Source organism: Heptranchias perlo, chromosome 18 (assembly GCF_035084215.1).
Source record: "Heptranchias perlo isolate sHepPer1 chromosome 18, sHepPer1.hap1, whole genome shotgun sequence".
Taxonomy (NCBI): domain Eukaryota; kingdom Metazoa; phylum Chordata; class Chondrichthyes; order Hexanchiformes; family Hexanchidae; genus Heptranchias; species Heptranchias perlo.
In genome coordinates, this window is record NC_090342.1 from 29,716,200 (window position 1) to 29,735,390 (window position 19,191).

The 19,191-nt window shown below is 42.6% G+C and overlaps 1 protein-coding gene across 1 annotated transcript in view; it reads left to right on the plus strand.

The window, feature by feature from the left end:
• kcnq1.2 (potassium voltage-gated channel, KQT-like subfamily, member 1.2) overlaps window positions 1-19,191 on the plus strand; it is a 715,294-nt gene that overhangs the window by 494,464 nt on the left and 201,639 nt on the right. The window contains exon 18 of the mRNA XM_067999137.1: window positions 4,887-4,948. Coding sequence (XP_067855238.1) covers window positions 4,887-4,948 — 62 coding nt within the window. The remainder of the gene's footprint in view (window positions 1-4,886; window positions 4,949-19,191) is intronic.

The following is a 19,191-nucleotide window of genomic DNA, read 5'->3' on the forward strand; positions in this document are numbered from 1 at the left end:
CGGCAAGGAAAGTGCTGGAAATTGCTCAGTGCATAATGAGCAGCCAGGAGCAGGTGGAAACAAAATAAAGGAATGCATGAGTAGGAAGGAACAATTCATATACCAACAGTTGATACAGTGCATTAATACCAGATGACATTGCAGTCCGCAACCTTGCCCCTCCTGATGAGGTCACTGAATTTCTTACAACTCTACAGCCAGCTCCTGCCAAGCTCATTGCCCCAACATCAGGAAAAGAGGACTTTCCTGAGCTATACTTGCTGTGACAAGATGTCAATGGCCTCCTCGTCGAAGCAGAATGTCAATGTTCTCCCCAGACTACTGACAGACAAGTTTTCGACAACATAGACAATTTCTGCAGTGAGGTTGAAAACAGCAATTTCCCCCATTAATTCCCTCCCCTATTTGGTAAGCACCCAATGCCAGCCAGTAGGCCTACCCAGTACTTTCTCACAACATGTTAGTGACCTGAACCAGGAAATATAAGCAGATGCATTCAAGTTAGACATTTTCCAATAGCGCACCAGCCAACTTATTATGGGTGAAAGCATGAGGAAAATTTTTCTCATTGGTTGAGTCTCTGAGGTCCCACCTGCAATGAGCAGCAATATTCTCTTCATTAAAGTGAATGGGTGGAAAATCCCCCTCCGTTTTTTTGCTTTTCTGTTAGTTATTATGGTTATTTTCTACTTTTGCACAAAATCATTCTTCCCATTCACATTCCACCACTAAATACCTGCCCAATCATTTTGCAACAAAACAAGTTTCTGAGTGACAGCCACCTTGATGCTCCCTACACAGGCTCAGACAGAGAGGCGAACTTTTGATAATAGTATCGCTTTATAAATGTCCTGAGTTCTAAGATGAGTGGATTATCATAAACTCCTAGGAATAAATTGTCAGAGAATTACCTGCACAAACCTGCAGCTACATTTTCAGCACACTAATATAGAGATGACAGTGCCTCCACAAGTCTCAGACTCAATTTAAGGAACCCATACCCACTCCACACCCCCATCTGCCTCCACTTGTACTTCGCTCCCTGACACATTTGTTATCCTCTCCCAGATTTGCCTGAGGTCAATTCTGGACTTAACTTTCATTTTATTTAATTTTCTTCTTTGGAAATATAACCTTGCCTACCCAATACCTAGCCCTGCTATCCCCCACATTCTGAACCTCAGTCCAAGACCCTTCCCTACCCTAAACCACACCCTTTACCTGACCCACCTCCCCATACCTGGCCTGCCCAACCTCCTCCTCAATCCACAAGCAACGATGGCAGAAATTCACCAGTTTGTTAAGTAAGCACAAGGATAATAGAACACGCAACTCATAAATGTGAAAGGGTAAATTTTACAAATTCACACTAGGAGAGCATATCAGGAATTCTTAAGTGAAAATTAATTTTAATGGAAGAAAATCCTGTCAGGCTTGCTAACTTCCATGCTCAAATTCTGCACCAGGAGCGTAAATTCATAAAATTATCCCTGAAGAGTGCCACACCTTATGAGGTCCCAAATTATTCTGTAGTATATTTTATGATAAAACATTGAGCCTTGGAACATATTAGTTTCAGGTTGAAACCTGAAGTTAATGTCGAGAAACTATTATTTGCTTTAAGCACACTTATTTCACTGTAGCTGAGCTGGTTGTGTTGTGCTACATTGTGGGAGTCCTGTGATGCAGCTGACTGAAGATACATGGAGCTGTGAGCAAAAATAAGTCACAGATTAAAGATCTGTTGGTCAAGAGAACCTGAAGTGAACTTGTCAATAGTCAGAACAAAGTGAGGAACTGTCAGCTATTATTAATGACACAAAATCATATAAGTGTGGCATACTTCAAAAATAAACCACTGCAGTAAATTATGGTTTTGATATTAACATCCAGTAATATAGAAAATTGCACATTCATTCATTCTGTTTCCCATTACTTTCCCATTGATTACTCACATTAATTGTAATTTAATGAAATCACTCTGTTCATTATGACTTTCCAAAATTTCCAGTTTTCGTACCACACAAACATATTCATAAACATATTAGAGCTACATCGAGTTACACTGAAACTACAGCACAGGAATAGGCCATTCAGCCCAACTGGTTTATGCTCCACACAAGCCTCCTCCCTCCCTACTTCATCTAACTCTATTCCCTTCTATTCCTTTCTCCCTCATGTGCTTATCTAACTTCCCCTTAAATGCATCTATGTCATTTGCCTCAACTACTTGTGATAGCACGTTCCACATTCTTACCTCTCTTTGGGTAAAGAAGTTTCTCCTGAATTCCCTATTAGATTTATTAGCGACTATCTTATATTTATGACCTCTAGTTTTGGACTCTCCGTCAAGTGGAAACATTTTCTCAACGTCTACCCTATCAAACCCTATCATTATCTTAAAGACCTCTATCCGAGCACCCCTCAGCCTTTTCTTTTCTAGAGAAAAGAGCCCCAGCCTGTTCAACTTTCCAGATAAGGATATCCTCTAAGTTATGGTATCATCCTTGTGAATCTTTTTTGTACCCTCTCCAATGCCTCTATATCCTTTCTATAATATGGAAACCAGAACTGTGCCCAATACTCCAAGTGTGGTCTAACCAAGGTTCTATACAACTTTAACATTCCTTCTTTGCTTTTCAATTCTGTCCATCTAGAAATTAACCCTAGTGCTTGATTTGCCTTTTTTATGGCCTTATTAACCTGCGTCACTACTTTTAGTGCTTTGTGTATCTGTACCCCTAGATCTGTTTGCTCCTCTATTCCATTTAGACTCCAAGCAGTATGTGGCCTCCTTATTCTTCCTACCAAAATGCACTACCTCACGCTTATCTATATTGAAATTCATTTGCCAATTACACACCCTTTCTGCAGGTTTATTAATGTCCTCTTGCATTTTGACACATTTTTCCTTGTATTAACTACATCCCCCTCCCTTTTTGGTGCTTCTGCAAATTTTGAAATAGTACTTCTGATTCCCGAATACAAATCATTAATGTAAATTGTGAACAACAGCGGTCCCACCACCGAGCCCTGTGGAACACCACTTTCCACCTTTTGCCAGTCTGAGTAGCTGGCCTTAACTCCTACTCTCTCTTTTTTGTTTTGTAACCAACTTGCTATCCATCCTACTACCTGTCCCCTGACTCCATATTCTCATGACCTTAGCCATGAGTCTACAATGAGGTTTTAACTGATTTTAACATTTGGCACAACATGGGCAGTTGGCGGAGTGTGGCTGCCTCCTGCCCGTTATTACTGCTGTGAGGCCCAAGCCATTTTGACGCCCAGGCCTCATTTGCATGGATCCAGACAGCTATGTGAGCCAAATGGAGCTTGCCAATTGGGGAAGGCAGGAAATCGGCTGGCTTCTGCATGGAACCGGCCGACAGTCCAGGGCTGGAAGGGTACAGGCAATCCCAATAATTTGCATATTAAAAGTGACCACCCACCTGAAGCTCCGGCTGCCCATCTAAAGGCCCTTGGCAAGATGGCACAGCCTGGAGCACTAGCATAAATGGGGCAGTAAATTACCCAATGCCATTTTCAGCCGCTACTGCCCCACTTACATCTGGTGGCAGTTAAAATCCGCCCCAATATTTAATCTACAGCATGCTTTCAAGAATGATTTTCTTTCATTCCTAACATTGGTAAAGAACCATTCAGACTTTCAGAATATTTCTTATTTAAAAGTATTCTTAAAATAAAACACATAAATCTGATTACATCTTAGTGTTGCTTTTGAAATTCTTATTTACTACTGGAATGGTTTGGAGCATTGTCACTTGGCAAAATCTCTTGCTGTAAACATAAGTATGTCCGGTTATGCAATTGGTAATGTGATAATGGCATTATGTTCTAATTGCATCTACTGCCATAATTTTTAGGGCAACATTAAAAAATTCCTTCTAAAAGTTCATGCTACAGTGTATCTCATCCTTGTAGCAAAGTTTTTGAAGTTGGTTGATCACATGTGTTCCAAAAACTAAGCCTGTCCCAAAAACCCTCACCAATATGGAAAGGATGTCCCTTTAACTTCTCATTCATTGAGTATTATGTGTCAACCAATGACTATTTGACTGTAATGAATGTAAACGTCCATTATCAAATGAGACTTTAATATAAACCAAACTGTATTTTTCTGTCATTTACTTTTATAATTTACATTGTTTAACCACTTTTCTTTGTTAACGTTTGCCAGCCATGCATTTTCTGTGGCCAAAAGCATGGACAAGGGACTTGCTTCTGGACTCTACAGCTGGAAACTTCCATGGAGCTGCTCCTGCTCCGCTGTTGTAACTTTGCGGGAAGTGCAGTAGAAACCCCATTTTCGTGCGTAAACAGGGTTCCCGCCACGTTTGCGGTGAAATTACGGTGGCGGGCAAAGCGCCGAGGAAATTCCTGGCCTATCTATACTGCTGTGAATCACTATGAAAAGTTGTGTGACCAGCCCAGGATGATTCTTCTTAAAATTTACTCACATCTGTTTGGGGCAGTGCCTGGCCTCTGCACAAAGACTGATTGAGATTGGGAATTCATTGGTTAAATTTATCTTGGACGGTGGCACAGAATGGATGATATATCAGCTGGCCGTTTTACGCTACGCCCAACTTTCACAGGACCACTGGCTTCAGTGGAACTAGATATCAGGCGGTGCAAATAATAGGCGGCCAATGTGATCCCACCCGTTATTCGCTGCCGTCCAATACGAATTTCTACCCCATTGTGTGCAGAAGCAGTGGGTACAAAATCAAGTCCATTGTTTTATGGCAGGTTGTGTATCATGCTTCCCAATAATACAAATTTCTTAAAATTAGTTATTAAGAATAGTAACAAGATTTTTTTTAAGTTAGTATTTCTGTTTTCTATCTTAACCTTTCCTATAGAAAAGGGACTAGACAAAGGTTTCTACACTGCAGGAGCCAGACTGATCCGTCTGGAAGATAAGGTAAGTGCATGATGTATTTTCTTAAAACTCAAGGGTAATTCAGATCCTTATCTACAATACATCTTTGGATAACTCATGCAATTAATATAACTTAATACACTAGCAAACACTGTGTGTAAATTATTTTTCTCTGTTTTATCACATTACATAACTTAGCTTGGTTGTCTTAGCTCTTGTTAGAATTTTAATCTGACTTGTTGCTGATCAACAGAATGAACACTGACATTGAAAAAACACTTTTCCCCCTAAACTCCTCTCCTGTGATGTGGAAAATGTTAGAAGGTTCTGTCTTGTCACAGAAAAATATTGATTTTGTTTCTCCTGATTGAAGTCTGAATATAACTTGATTTGAACTAGAAATTTACTCTTTATTCCAAACAGGTAATCAAGCATTAATGAGGCTATCTGCCTCATTAAGTTTATCATATTAACTTGCATATAAAGCACAATTTTTAAATATCAAAAATATAGCTTAAGTTTAGAATGCAGCCTCTAAGCAAGTTGGTTACCATTTGTGCTAGGGGAGGGCTCAGGTATGGAGTAGAGCCTGTCTACCGGGGAAGCTATACACATGTCAATATGGTACCTTTAAAATGAAGTCTCGTGTGTGTTTCTAAAAAATGAACAACATTAAAATTATCATTACCAGCACACTTCCTGTTTGAATACTGACATTAAACTTTTGATATATCAGCATTAAAAATAATGATCCCGAAATTCTAGTAGGGCTGCTTTGAGCAGCGAGGCCAACGCCCTATTTCAAATTACAGGAATGGTGCTATTTGCATATCTACTGCAGGTGCATTGCACCAGTATGGGCACAACCGCCAGCAGGTATGCCGGAACAATGCCGTACCACTATGATAAATGAGAGAAGGCCCAGGAATAGTATTGCCAAGTCTGGGCGAACGTATTCGTGGAGGTTTCATCACATGACCTCCAGCCTCCAACCGCCTTGTCCAGTCAAACAGCTTTTCCCCCCAGCTCCAATACTTTTATAACTAATAAAATGAAGTGTTCAAAGCAAATGAAAAAACGCACAATTGTTTATAATACCTGTACGATTTTCTCCTGGGTTGCTCTCAGCAGTGTCCAGGCGATTAATCTTTAATTCCTGGAGACTCCAGGACAATCCTACCCAGGGAGGACCCAATGAGAAAGTAAGACATTTACATCTTTAACTCCTCAGGGAGCTACGCCAGCTCCTGAATGCTGTATCTGGCACATTATCTAATGCTAAACACAAAGCATGTTCTTCTGTACTGGCGCACCTTAAACATCATGGAATTGAAGGCAAATTATTGACCTGGTTAGGAGATTGGTTAGGTGGTAGAAGACAGAGAGTAGAGATAGTGGGTATATACTCGAATTGGAAGGAAGTGACTAGTGGTGTCACACAAGGGTCTGTGCTGGGGCCTGAACTATTCATTATATTTATTAATGACTTAGATAATACAATAGAGAGCCATATATCCAAGTTTACCAATGACACAAAGATTGGTGGCATAGTAAGTGAAGGTGGGAGCATAAAATTACAAAAGGATATTGATAGATTAAGTGAGTGGGGAAAACTGTGGCAGATGGATTTCAACACAGGTAAATGTGAGGTCATTCATTTTGGTCCAAGAAAGGATAGATTAAATGATGACAAGCTAGGAACATTGGAGGTCCAAAGAGATTTAGGGGTCTATGTACACAGATCACTAAAATGTAGTGGTCAGCTACAAAAAATAATAAAAAAGGCTGATGGAATGTTAGCCTTTATATCTTAAGGGCTAGAATATAAAGGGGAGGAAATTTTGCTACAGCTATACAAAGCCCTGGTTAGATCACATCTGGAGTACCGTTTAGAGTTCTGGACACTCTACCTTAGAAAGGATATTTTGGCCTTGGAAGGAGTACAGCGCAGATTCACCAGAATGTTACCAGGGCTCCAAGGGTTAAATTATAAGGAGCGATTACATAAACTAGGCTTGTATTCCCTAGAATATAGAAGGTTAAGAGGTGATTTGATTGAGGTTTTAGGATTTTGAAAGGAATTGATAGGGTAGAGAGAAACTTTTTCCACTGGTGGAGGAGTCTAGGACAATGGGACATAACCTTAAAATCAGAACCATGCCATTCAGGAGAGAAGTTAGGAAACACTTCTTCACGCAGAGGGTGATAGAAGTGTGGAAAACTCTCCCATAAAAAGCAGTAGATGCTAGCTGAACTCGTAATTTTAAATCTGAGATTGATAGATTTTTGCTAACCAAGGGTATTAAGGGATCTGGAGCCAAGGCGGGTAAATGGAGTTAGGATACAAATCAGCCATGGTCTTATTGAATGGGAGAACAGGCTCGAGGGGCTGTGGCCTACTCCTATTGCTATGTTCCTATATCCCTATGTTCCTATCTATTTTGGAATCTACTGCAGAATCCTGGTAGCAACTTCACTCCAAACTTATTTCACTTCTCACGTTGCCAATTCTTTTATCCTTGAAATAATCTTAATTTGAGAAATGGTTACAAATATTTTTTGATGATCATATTGAGAATATTAATAGATAGGGAGAGATTGATAAGGATGTTGTGCGTTGATGAGATTTAGGCCACAACATGAACTGTAAGATGAAAGCTTGAACTGGAAATATATTTATTAAATACTGACTTTGCCTTTGTCTCAATCCTATTATTTTTTAAACAATGTATATAGTTTTGTGTTTAATTTTGCATGTTTGACAATCTATTCCCTGGGCACAGCAGCTGTATAAAAGATCCAGCACTAAAGGCAGATTGAAAGCCAGTAGAAGTTAGCCAATTACGTGACTGATCGATGCTTCTAAATGTTTTTTTAATAATTTTTTCCAACAACTTGTATAAAGGATACACGAAAATACAGATAAAATATGATCACATGGAATTTCTTCAGGGGTTCTTTTGATCTCCCGCCTTAACTTCAGTGGAAGATTGGAGAAACAGCATAAATTGTTGTTTACGCCATTTCTCCGGGGTTTCTGCCTATCTTAGGGCTGATCAGGGAACCCCTGTTGAAACTCCACATCGATATTTACCAAACAATTGCTTCAACTACATAACTCAAGCCACACAGTCACTCATCTGTTTTGCTATTGGGTTGGTTCACCCTTTGAATAACAATTTCTAGAGGGATAGAATTGAAAAGCAGAGAAGTTATTTTAAACTTGTGTAGAACCTTGGTTAGACCACACTTGGAGTACTATGAACAGTTCCGGTCTCCATATTATAAAAAAGGATATAGAGGAACTGGAGAAGGTGCAAAAAAGAATGACAGGGATGATACCAAAACTTAGAGGATATATTTATCAGGAAAGGATGATCAGGCTTGGGCTCGTTTCCCTAGAAAAGAGATAGCCGAGGGGTGACCTGATAGAGGTCTTTAAGATAATGAAAGGGTTTGATAGGGAGATGTAGAGAAAATATTTTCACTTGTGGGGGAGTCTAAAACTAGAGGTCATAAATATAAGATAGTCACTAATAAATCCAATAGGAAATTCAGGAGAAACTTCTTTACCCAGAGTGGTAAGAATGTGGAACGCGCTACCACAAGGAGTAGTTGAAGCAAATAGCATAGATGCATTTAAGGGGAAGCTAGATAAGCACATGAGGGAGAAAGGAATAGAAGTGTATGATGATAGGGTTCGATGAAGTAGGGAGGGAAGAGGCTCGTGCGGAGCATAAATGCTGACATAGACTAGTTGGGCCGAATGGCCAGTTTCTGTGCTGTAGACTAAATGCAACTCCATGTAATTGTATCCAAAGTGGGCCTGGCATACATCCTGTGTATACTGTAGGTGTAAATATTACATAATATGGTTTTTAAATACCTCAAAATGAGTTTTAAAAATTAAATAATTAAAGCAGTCTAACCTTTTTTTTTATTTGTTCCTGGGATGTGGGCGCGCTGGCAAGGCCAGCATTTATTACCCATCCCTAATTGCCCTTGAGAAGGTGGTGGTGAGCCGCCTTCTTGAATCACTGCAGTCCGTGTGGTGAAGGTTCTCCCACAGTGCTGTTAGGTAGGGAGTGTCAAGATTTTGACCCAGCGACGATGAAGGAACGGCGATATATTTCCAAGTCGGGATGGTGTGTGACTTGGAGGGGAACATGCAGGTGGTGTTGTTTCCACGTGCCTGCTGCCCTTGTCCTTCTAGGTGGTAGAGCTCGCGGGTTTGGGAGGTGCTGTCGAAGAAGCCTTGGCGAGTTGCTGCAGTGCATCCTGTGGATGGTACACACACTGCAGCCACGGTGCGCTGGTGGTGAAGGGAATGAGTGTTTAGGGTGGTGGATGGGGTGCCAATCAAGCGGGCTGCTTTGTCCTGGACGGTGTCGAGCTTCTTGAGTGTTGTTGGAGCTGCACTCATCCAGGCAAGTGGAGAGTATTCCATCACACTCCTGACTTGTGCCTTGTAGATGGTGGAAAGGCTTTGGGGAGTCAGGAGTTGAGTCACCTGCCGCAGAATACCCAGCCTCTGACCAGCCCCTGTAGCCACAGTATTTATGTGGCTGGTCCAGTTAAGTTTCTGGTCAATGGTGACCTCCAGGATGTTGATGGTGGGAGATTCGGCAATGGTAATGCCGTTGAATTTCAAGGGAAGGTGATTAGATGCTCTCTTGTTGGAGATGGTCATTGCCTGGCACTTGTCTGGCGCGAATGTTACTTGCCCCTTATCAGCCCAAACCTGGATGTTGTCTCGGTCTTGCTGCATGTGGGCAAGGACTGCTTCATTATCTGAGGGGTTGCGGACAGAACTGAACACTGTGCAATCATCAGCCAACATCCCCATTTCTGACCTTATGATGGAGGGAAGGTCATTGATGAAGCAGCTGAAGATGGTTGGGCCTAGGACACTGCCCTGAGGAACTCCTGCAGCAATGTCCTGGGGCTGAGATGATTGGACTCCAAAACCACTACCATCTTCCTTTGTGCTAGGTATGACTCCAGCCACTGGAGAGTTTTCCCCCTGATTCTCATTGACTTCAATTTTATTAGGGCTCTTTGGTGCCACACTCGGTCAAATGCTGCCTTGATGTCAAGGGCAGTCACTCTCACCTCACCTCTGGAATTCAGCTCTTTTGTCCCTGTTTGGACCAAGGCTGTAATGCGATCTGGAGCCGAGTGGTCCTGGCAGAACCCAAACTGTGCATCGGTGAGCAGGTTATTGGTGAGTAAGTGCCGCTTGATAGCACTATCGACGACACCCTCCATCACTTTGCTGATGATTGAGAGTAGACTGATGGGACGGTAATTGGCCGGATTGGATTTGTCCTGCTTTTTGTGGACAGGACATACTTGGGCAATTTTCCACATTGTCGGGTAGATGCCAGTGTTGCAGCTGTACTGGAACAGTTTGGCTAGAGGTGCGGCTAGTTCTGGAGCACAAGTCTTCAGCACTACAGCCGGGATGTTGTCAGGGCCCCTTAGTCTTTGCTGTATCCAGTGCACTCAGCCATTTCTTGATATCATGTGGAGTGAATCGAATTGGCTGAAGACTGGCTTCTGTGATGGTGGGGATGTCGGGTGGAGGCCGAGATGGATCATCTACTCGGCACTTCTGGCTGAAGATGTTTACATCCTGTAAACATCCCCATCCTCTGCCATCATTGAGGATGGGGATGTTTACAGAGCCTCCTCCTCCCGTTAGTTGTTTAATTGTCCACCACCATTCACGACTGGATGTGGCAGGACTGCAAAGCTTTGATCTGATCCATTGGTTGTGGAATCGCTTAGCTCTGTCTATAGCACGTTGCTTCCTCTGTTTAGCATGCATGTAGTCCTGTGTTGTAGCTTCACCAGTTTGGCACCTCATTTTTAGGTACGCCTGGTGCTGTTCCTGGCATGCTCTTTTACACTCCTCATTGAACCAGGGTTGATCCCCTGGTTTGTTGGTAATGGTAAAGTGAGGAATATGCTCGGCCATGAGGTTATGTGATGGTGTGAGGCTGATGTGGTGTGTAGTCATGACATAGCAAAAAAGAGGACATGACATCATCAGAATGCACCAAAAACATTTTTTACAGCAATGGTACTATTGCTGTTAAGCAGTGAAATCAGAAAATGCTGCAAAAAGACAGCATGTTTGTCAGCATCTGAAAGAGAAACGACAGGCCAATGTCCAAAGGGTCTCTCCCTGATTCTCTTTTCAGAGGTTGTCAGCAGATTTCCAGCATTTACAGTTTTTTAAAGTGTAAATTTAAATTGAGGAGACTTTTTTTCTGTACTAACTGGATGCGGTCCAATCAACTTTTCAAGTGCATGGCACATCAATATAAGGGTCAGCAGAAGGGCACCTACATTACTTAGAGCCAGTGGTGCCTGTGCCACCACAGGTACATCTCCAGTATCTGACTGCCCCATGCAGTGGAATATCTGTGCCCTGACCATTATTTGGAGAGGGGGGTTGCCTGGGCCCCTAGGCAGCTCCCTTGCGCAGTGCGCAATATACTTTTTCGTCGGGGCTAAAGCTGCTCCCTTCACCTGGACCCATCCCAATCCCTCTCCCACCAGTGGGGAACACTTGCACTCTGCGGAAGGCCGGTGCACCTTATCTCACTTGGCATGTGACCTCCGGTAATACACATGTTCCCTAATAAGCTCTGTATCTGGGGCGACCCCCTGACATTATTTGCCTTGTAAAGGAGAAGGCAGAGACTCGACTCTCGGCCAATTGGTAAATCCTAGAATGAGTGGGGTTCTGGTAAAATCAGCTCTCTGTCATTTCCTGGTGAGTTCTGCCAGACTGCTGCCGGAGTTACGATGGGAGTCCGACAGAACCTCCAAGGAAATTTGGAACCAAAACATCCATCATATTTTGTTGATGCATTTAAAAGCAGATATTAGGGCTGGATTTTCCTTTGATTTAGCAACCATTTTTGAGCAGTTTTGGGGAACAAAGCTCAGTAAAATACAATGGCTACTATCTCAACTACGCCAGTAAAGACTTGCACTAGAATGTCCCCCAGAAATAGCACCATTCCCCTTTAACACTGACTGAGAGCGTGTCCTAATGCATTTAAATGAAGTCAAGTGTGCATGTCCAACTCCCCTGCTCCATTTTCCCCAACTTCTACCCCAAACTCAACACTAATTAGTCTCCACTATATCAATGGTGGTATGAGCTGCCAAGCGGTATCCTTGAGGTGGATACTACATTTTGGTGGCTGGAACTAAAGGTTTGCCTTACTTTGCTTGAATATTGATTTTTGTTGTTTGGTGCACTGCAAGTTGTGTCAAGACTTCTCCTGCCCTGTTCAGTCAGCTCTGCAGAAAGTATAATTGTGGACTGTGAACATAGAATCCCTATATTCCTCTGTTTTAAGGAGAAGGAGTATGAGGAGATTGAAGAAGCTATAACGGAGGCCCTTGCAGTGAGGCATCACAGAAGACCTTCGCCACATTAGTCAGGCAGCAGCTCACCACTGCATAAAGAAGGTGATTGATGATCTCTTCAGACAGGCCACACACTTCATATCCTTTCCAATGCAACCAGAGAAACAAAGAGAGCTATCCACAGCTACACAATGGCAGTGTTCCCACAGGTGCATGGAACAAATGATGGACTGTATAAGAACATAAGAAATAGGAGCAGGAGTAGGCCAATCGGCCCCTCGAGCCTGGTCTGCCATTCAATAAGATCATGGTTGATCTGATCCTAACCTCAAATCTAAATTCATGTCCAATTTCCTGCCCGCTCCCCGTAACCCCTAATTCCCTTTACTTCTAAGAAACTGTCTATTTCTGTTTTAAATTTATTTAATGATGTAGCTTCCACAGCTTCCTGGGGCAGCAAATTCCACAGACCTACTACCCTCTGAGTGAAGAAGTTTCTCCTCATCTCAGTTTTGAAAGAGCAGCCCCTTATTCTAAGATTATGCCCCCTCGTTCTAGTTTCACCCATCCTTGGGAACATGCTTACCGCATCCACCCGATCAAGCCCCTTCACAATCTTATATGTTTCAATAAGATCGCCTCTCATTCTTCTGAACTCCAATGAGTAGAGTCCCAATCTACTCAACCTCTCCTCATATGTCCACCCCCTCATCCCCGAGATTAGCTGAGTGAACCTTCTTTGTACTGCCTCGAGAGCAAGTATGTCTTTTCTTAAGTATGGACACCAAAACTGTATGCAGTATTCCAGGTGCGGTCTCACCAATACCTTGTATAACTGCAGCAATACCTCCCTGTTTTTATATTCTATCCCCCTAGCAATAAAAGCCAACATTCCGTTGGCCTTCTTGATGTTACACTCAAAGCTCCATATGAGAACCCCCTCAATTTTATGAATAGAAAAGACTTTCATTCCATTAATATGCAGCTAGTGTGTGATGCCAATTACTTTATCCTGCATGTGAATGCCCAATACCCAGCTGTCATGATGATTTCATCATGTGACTATCTACCATACCAGCATTGATGACTCAAAGCAGGATGGTTGATTGCTGTAACTTTGGCTTTTGGCTTTTAGTATTGTTTTACTGCTACAGTACTTATTCCTGAAGGCTGCATTAGTCTTATAGTTAGTGATGGAGGCTGTGATATTCCTTGTTCCATACCCCAGTACTAAAATGGGTGTGCCGTTTGAAATTCCTTTGTCAATGTTTTCCTTGGAGGAAGATAAGGAGGCTTTGACGGATGACCAGAATTGCTGAAAATACTCTCTGCTAACCACTCACCAGGAATCCTCCCTCCACCTGACAAAACAACTGCTCCATCTCACCTTCAATAAAAAAGATGCCTCACAATCAATCCATCACTCTCTCCTATTCCCACAGCATCATTCTTCTAAGGAACACTTGTTGTCACACTTCTCTACATTCAAAATATGCAGCTAACACAATCATAGATTCCAAACAGTGCTTTATTGAAATTAATCAGTATGTCTGTATGTGACTGTTGCTTGTCACTGTAGTGCTTCCCTGTTACCCACTTCTTCCAAGAAGGCATTTGAGGTACATGTCTACCTACCCTAGTGCTCCTTCTAATGAATATGATGATCCCCTCCCCTGATAGGAGGCTAGGACAGAGGGCTCCATCATATCTCGAGTACAACATCCAGGATAGGGTACTGGGAACAAGCTGATCCTCACTCTCTTTGAGCATGGACCTCAGATGGTTCCGCCATTGGTTGTGAACTTTCCACTATTGTGAGGACAGGTTAGCCCAGCCTGCCTTCTGACTCCTGAGCAGTCATTGGGGGCAGGCAGAGAAGTAGTGAGGAAATGCAGCTGTCCTGAAAGAGAGTAGTATCTGCCATGACCACTTTAATTTGGTCCCAGGACATATAGAAATGAGCACTATGCATTATCAATGCACTGGACTAGCTCTACACCTGATTTTAGTTCTCTGCACCCCAATTTCCTCTCAGAGCTAATTTCTATATAATGGATATTATGTGGGCAGGGACTAAGGCCTCCTATTGGGCCTGTGGCTGCTTAAAGGAGCTGGAGCATCTTGAGTCCTTGAGAGAGCCTGTGGAGGGAACAGAGGTGGCTGAGCCTGGGTGAGCAGTGTGCAAGCCTACAGCTTGAAGTCAAATATCCTGGGATGCTTCTGAGAAGACACGACAGGCAGAAGATATTTATCAAGAAAAAAATTAACATTCACCAAAATAACATTCCTGTCAAAACAGTGACTTAAAGAATGTTAACTATGACATCATTCTGATGGAAACATTTTTAGAATGCCAGCTGTAACTTGTAAGATTAATCACTTCATAACGGAAACATGATTGCAATAATAAATCAGTGGGCTTTTTATTCAGTCAGGGCAAAAAGCTTAAATTTTATCCCTTAGCCTTTAGTCATCTGACATTGTGTTGGAATCTGACTTATTTTCAGTAGAAATATTTGAAAGCCAGCTATAAATATTTGAGGAAAAATTGCATGAATAAACAAAGCTGACTATGTTCCAGGCGGGGGCATGGGGTAAAAAGGTGCATTGTCAATTTGGATCTCTACAGACTCCGAGGCTAGGATTCTCCTCTGCGGTCCTGCCTCAGGAAAATTCGGGCAGTGAGGCCTACCACTGCCTCAGTGGCAGAAAGAGGGCCTTGTAGTGGCTTCCTCTCCCTCCAGTCTGGCCTCAAACACTCACCTGCTGATGGCCCTGGTTTCGGTCAAGGCCTTCAGTGGGACTGCGATTCCGATCTTCGGGACGACTCTGCCCCTTTAAGATGCCTCGCTGACTCACCTGCAGCATCATCCATATTCCCCTCTCCACACTGGCAGGCTCCCTCTTGGTGGCATGCACCCCGCCAGGTGCCCGCTGTGCAAAGGGGCTAAAAATGGGTTGAGGTTGAGGTGGATTCAAAGGGATCCCGAAGAGAATCTTTGCCCTAATGTGGCTGGCTAAGAGATACAACTCAGGCACAGACTGGTATTTATGATTTTTTTTTCATTCGATGTACGATATTATTCTATTACGAAGATTTCTACTGTTAGCTGTGGCTCAGTGGTAGCATGTTTGCCTCTGAGTCCGAAAGTTGTGGGTTTAAGTCCCATTGCAGGGACTTGAATACAAAATCTAGGCTGACACTCCAGTGCAGTACAGAGGGAGTGCTGCACCATCAGAGATGCTGTCTTTAGGATGAGACATTAAACCAACTCTGCCTTCTCAGATGGATGTAGAAAATCCCATGACATTATTTTGAAGAAGAGCAGGGAGTTCTCCCCATGTCCTGGCCAATATTTATCCCTCAACCAACACCTAAAAACAGATTATCTGGTCATTATCACATTGCTGTTTGTGGGACCTTGCTGTGTACAAATTGGCTGCTGTGTTTCCTACATTACAATAGTGACTACACTTCAAAAGTACTTCATTGGCTGTAAAGTGCTTTGGGACATCCTGAGGTCGTGAAAGGCGCTATATAAATACAAGTTCTCCCTCCCATCCATCCATAGCTGCTATCTGCCATTAGGGTCAAAAAAGCTATTAGCAGTTATTCATTTTATTGCAGAACAAAATAGTAGTCCTAATGGTAACAGTGTCAAAAAATATTCCTTTTAACTAACAAGTGTTGTTAAGCAAACATAATTATTAGTGGCCATACACCAATAGCTGATGCCATGTTGTGTCATGTTAGGAGCAGGGTCCATGGGATTCTCCGTGTGCTAGGTTTCAAAAAGAATAATGGTACACATTTTCAGTATTTTGAACTTTTCAACACGGAACAAGTCACCCGGTTCAGATGGGATGCATCCTCGGTTGCTGAGGAAAGCAAGGGTGGAGATAGCAGAAGCTCTGACCACAATCTTTCAATCCTCCTTGGATATGGGAATGATGCCAGAGGACTGGAGGATTGCAAACGTTTCACCCCTATTTAAAAAACGGGAGAGGGATAAACCTGATAAGTACAGGCCAGTCAGTCTAACGTCAGTGATGGGAAAATTACTAGAGACCATTGTCAAGGATAAAATTAATTCTCACTTGGAGAAGCATGGATTAAAGGCAAATCGTGTCTGACTAACCTGATTGAGTTCTTTGATGAAGTATCAGAGAGGGCTGATGAAGGTAGTGCAGTAGAAGTATATTTGGACCTTCAAAAGGCATTTGATAAAGTACCACATAACAGACTTATTCAGAAAATAGAAGCACATGGGATTAAAGGGACGGTGGTAACTTGGGTACGTAATTGGCTAAGGGATAGGAGACAGAGAGTAGTGGTGAATGGATATTTTTCTGAGTGGGGAGAAGTATACATTGGGGTCTCCCAGGGATCAATATTAAGATCATTGGTTTTCTTGTCATATATAAATGACCTGGACTTGGGTATAGAGAGTACAAATTTAAAGTTTGCAAATGATACAAAACTTGGCAACATAGTAAATAGTGAGGAAGATAGTAGCAGAATTCAGGAGGACATAGACTGGTGAAATGGGCAGATACATGGCAGATGCAATTTAATGCGGATAAGTGTGAAGCAATGCACTTAGAGTGTAACAACATGGAGAGCAGTATAATCTAAACGGTACTATTTTGAGGGGGGGTGAAAGAGCAGAGGGACCTGGGGGTGCACATTCACAAAGTTAATAAGGTGTTTGGGATACTTGGCTTTGTAAAGAGAGGCATTGGATACATAAACAAGGAGGTCATGCTAAACCTTTACAAATCACTGGTTAGGCCTCAGCTGGAGTATGGTGTACAATTCTGGGCACCACACTTTAGGAAGGATGTCAAGGCATTGGAGAGGGTACAGAGGAGGTTTACCAGGATGATACCAGGACTTCAGTTATGTGGAGAGATTGGAGAAGCTAGGATTGTTCTTCTTAGAGCAGAGAAGGTTAAGAAGCGACCGAATAGAGGTATTCAAAATTATGAGGGGCTTCGACAGAGCAAGCAGGGAGAAAATGTTTCCAGAGGTCATTGATTTAAAATAATTGGCAAAAGAAGTAGTAAATGAGGAGAAATTTTTTCTCACAGAGGGTTGTTAAGATCTGGAACGCATTACCTGAAAGGGTGGTGGAAGCAGATTCCACAGGATCTTTCAAAAGGCAAATGGACATGTGCTTAAAGAGGAATAGTTTGCAGGGGAAAAGCTGGGGTTAAATTGGACAGCTCTTTCAAAGGGCTGGCACATGCACGATGGGCCGAATGGCCTCTTTCTGTGCTGTAAGATTTTTTGATTCTATGATTCTATTCTATGAATTTTAATAAAAACTTATTACTTTCATATTTTCAAGTTTGTTGTTAGTTCAGGGATTACGTCAAATCTTTGACCTGCGTTGAACAAAAAAAGTGATTTTTCTTTTTACATTTGCGTTGCTCTGTAATCAAAGTTCCAGAAAACATGAAACAAACAGATGCCAGTTTAATAAAATTTCAAAGGCATCTAAGGGACTGCCGTCAACACGATGTCCGCCAGCTGGTAAATAGCGAGATCAGCTGCCAGGCTGTCCCACGAGAGTCCTGCGATCAGATATGGGAGGGCGGGGGGGAGCAAAATCGTGGTAAAGCTTTGCAGAAGGAAAGTAAAAGCATATTTTTAAACTTACTTTTTGGGCCTCTTCTGGCCTTGATCTTCTTAATCACTGCGTTGGCCTGGTGGAAAACTCACTGCCAACTAACATGGGCGATAATAACTGCCCATCCATCCAGTAGGGTTAGAATCCCCCCATAGTCTTATATGTGAAATTCAATCCACAAAACCATTACACAATACATACTACACTGCACTCCCAGCCATCCCTAACAGATTTGTTTAACTTTTGACCTGTTAAAAGTTTTATGATGTTCCCTTTAACGTAAGGGAATAACAGTGTACATAACAACTGTGTTTACTGCTGATTTGTCCCAGTATATCTATTCCGCAATTCTTGGCAGCATTGAAAATGCCCTGTGGCATTCTGAAGTGTATCAACAAAATAATAAGATTACAACTACTTGCATTTATACAGCACCTCTAACGTAGAAAACATCCCAAGATGCTTCACAGAGACATACTCAGACAAAAACGGATGCTAAGCCAAAAAAGGACATAGCTTGGTTAAAGAAGTGGGTTTTAAAGAGGGTCTTAAAGGAGGAGAGAGAGGTGGAGAGGCAGGGAGGCTTAGGAGAGGGAATTTCAGAGAGTGGGAGCTAGGCAGCTGAAGACACAGCTGCCAATGGTGGGGTGAAGGTAGCGGGGATGCCCAAGAGGTCGGAGTCAGAAGAACGGAGAGTTCGGAGTGGGGTTATAGGTCTGGAGGAGATTACATAGATAGGGAGACCCAAGCCAGGGAGATGTTTAAACACAAAGATAAGAATTTTTAATTTGAGGCATCAAAGGACCAGGAGCCAATGTAGGGTGATGGGTGAGCAGGATTTGGTGCAGGACAAGACATGGGCAGGAGAGATTTGGATGAGCTGAAGGTTATGGATGGTGGAGAGTGGGAGGCTGGCCAGAAGAGCATTAGAGTAATTGAATCTGCAGGTGACAAAGGCATGGATGAGGGTTTCAGTGGCTGATGAGCTAAGATAGGGGCAATGTTATGGAGGAAGTAGTAGGCAGCCTTTGTGAGGGAGAGGATATGAGGGTCAGAAGATCAGGACGGGGTCGAATAGAATGCCAAGGTTGCAAACAGTTTGAAAAGGAATGGAGTTGGACGTGAGGGGAATGGATTTTGTGTTGGGAGTGTTTGGTCTTCTCAGTGTTTAGCTGGAGAAAGTTATGGCTTCTTCAGGAGTGAATATCAGAAAAGTAGTCTGACAGCACAGAGCATGTTAAGCATTCATAAGATATCGCACAA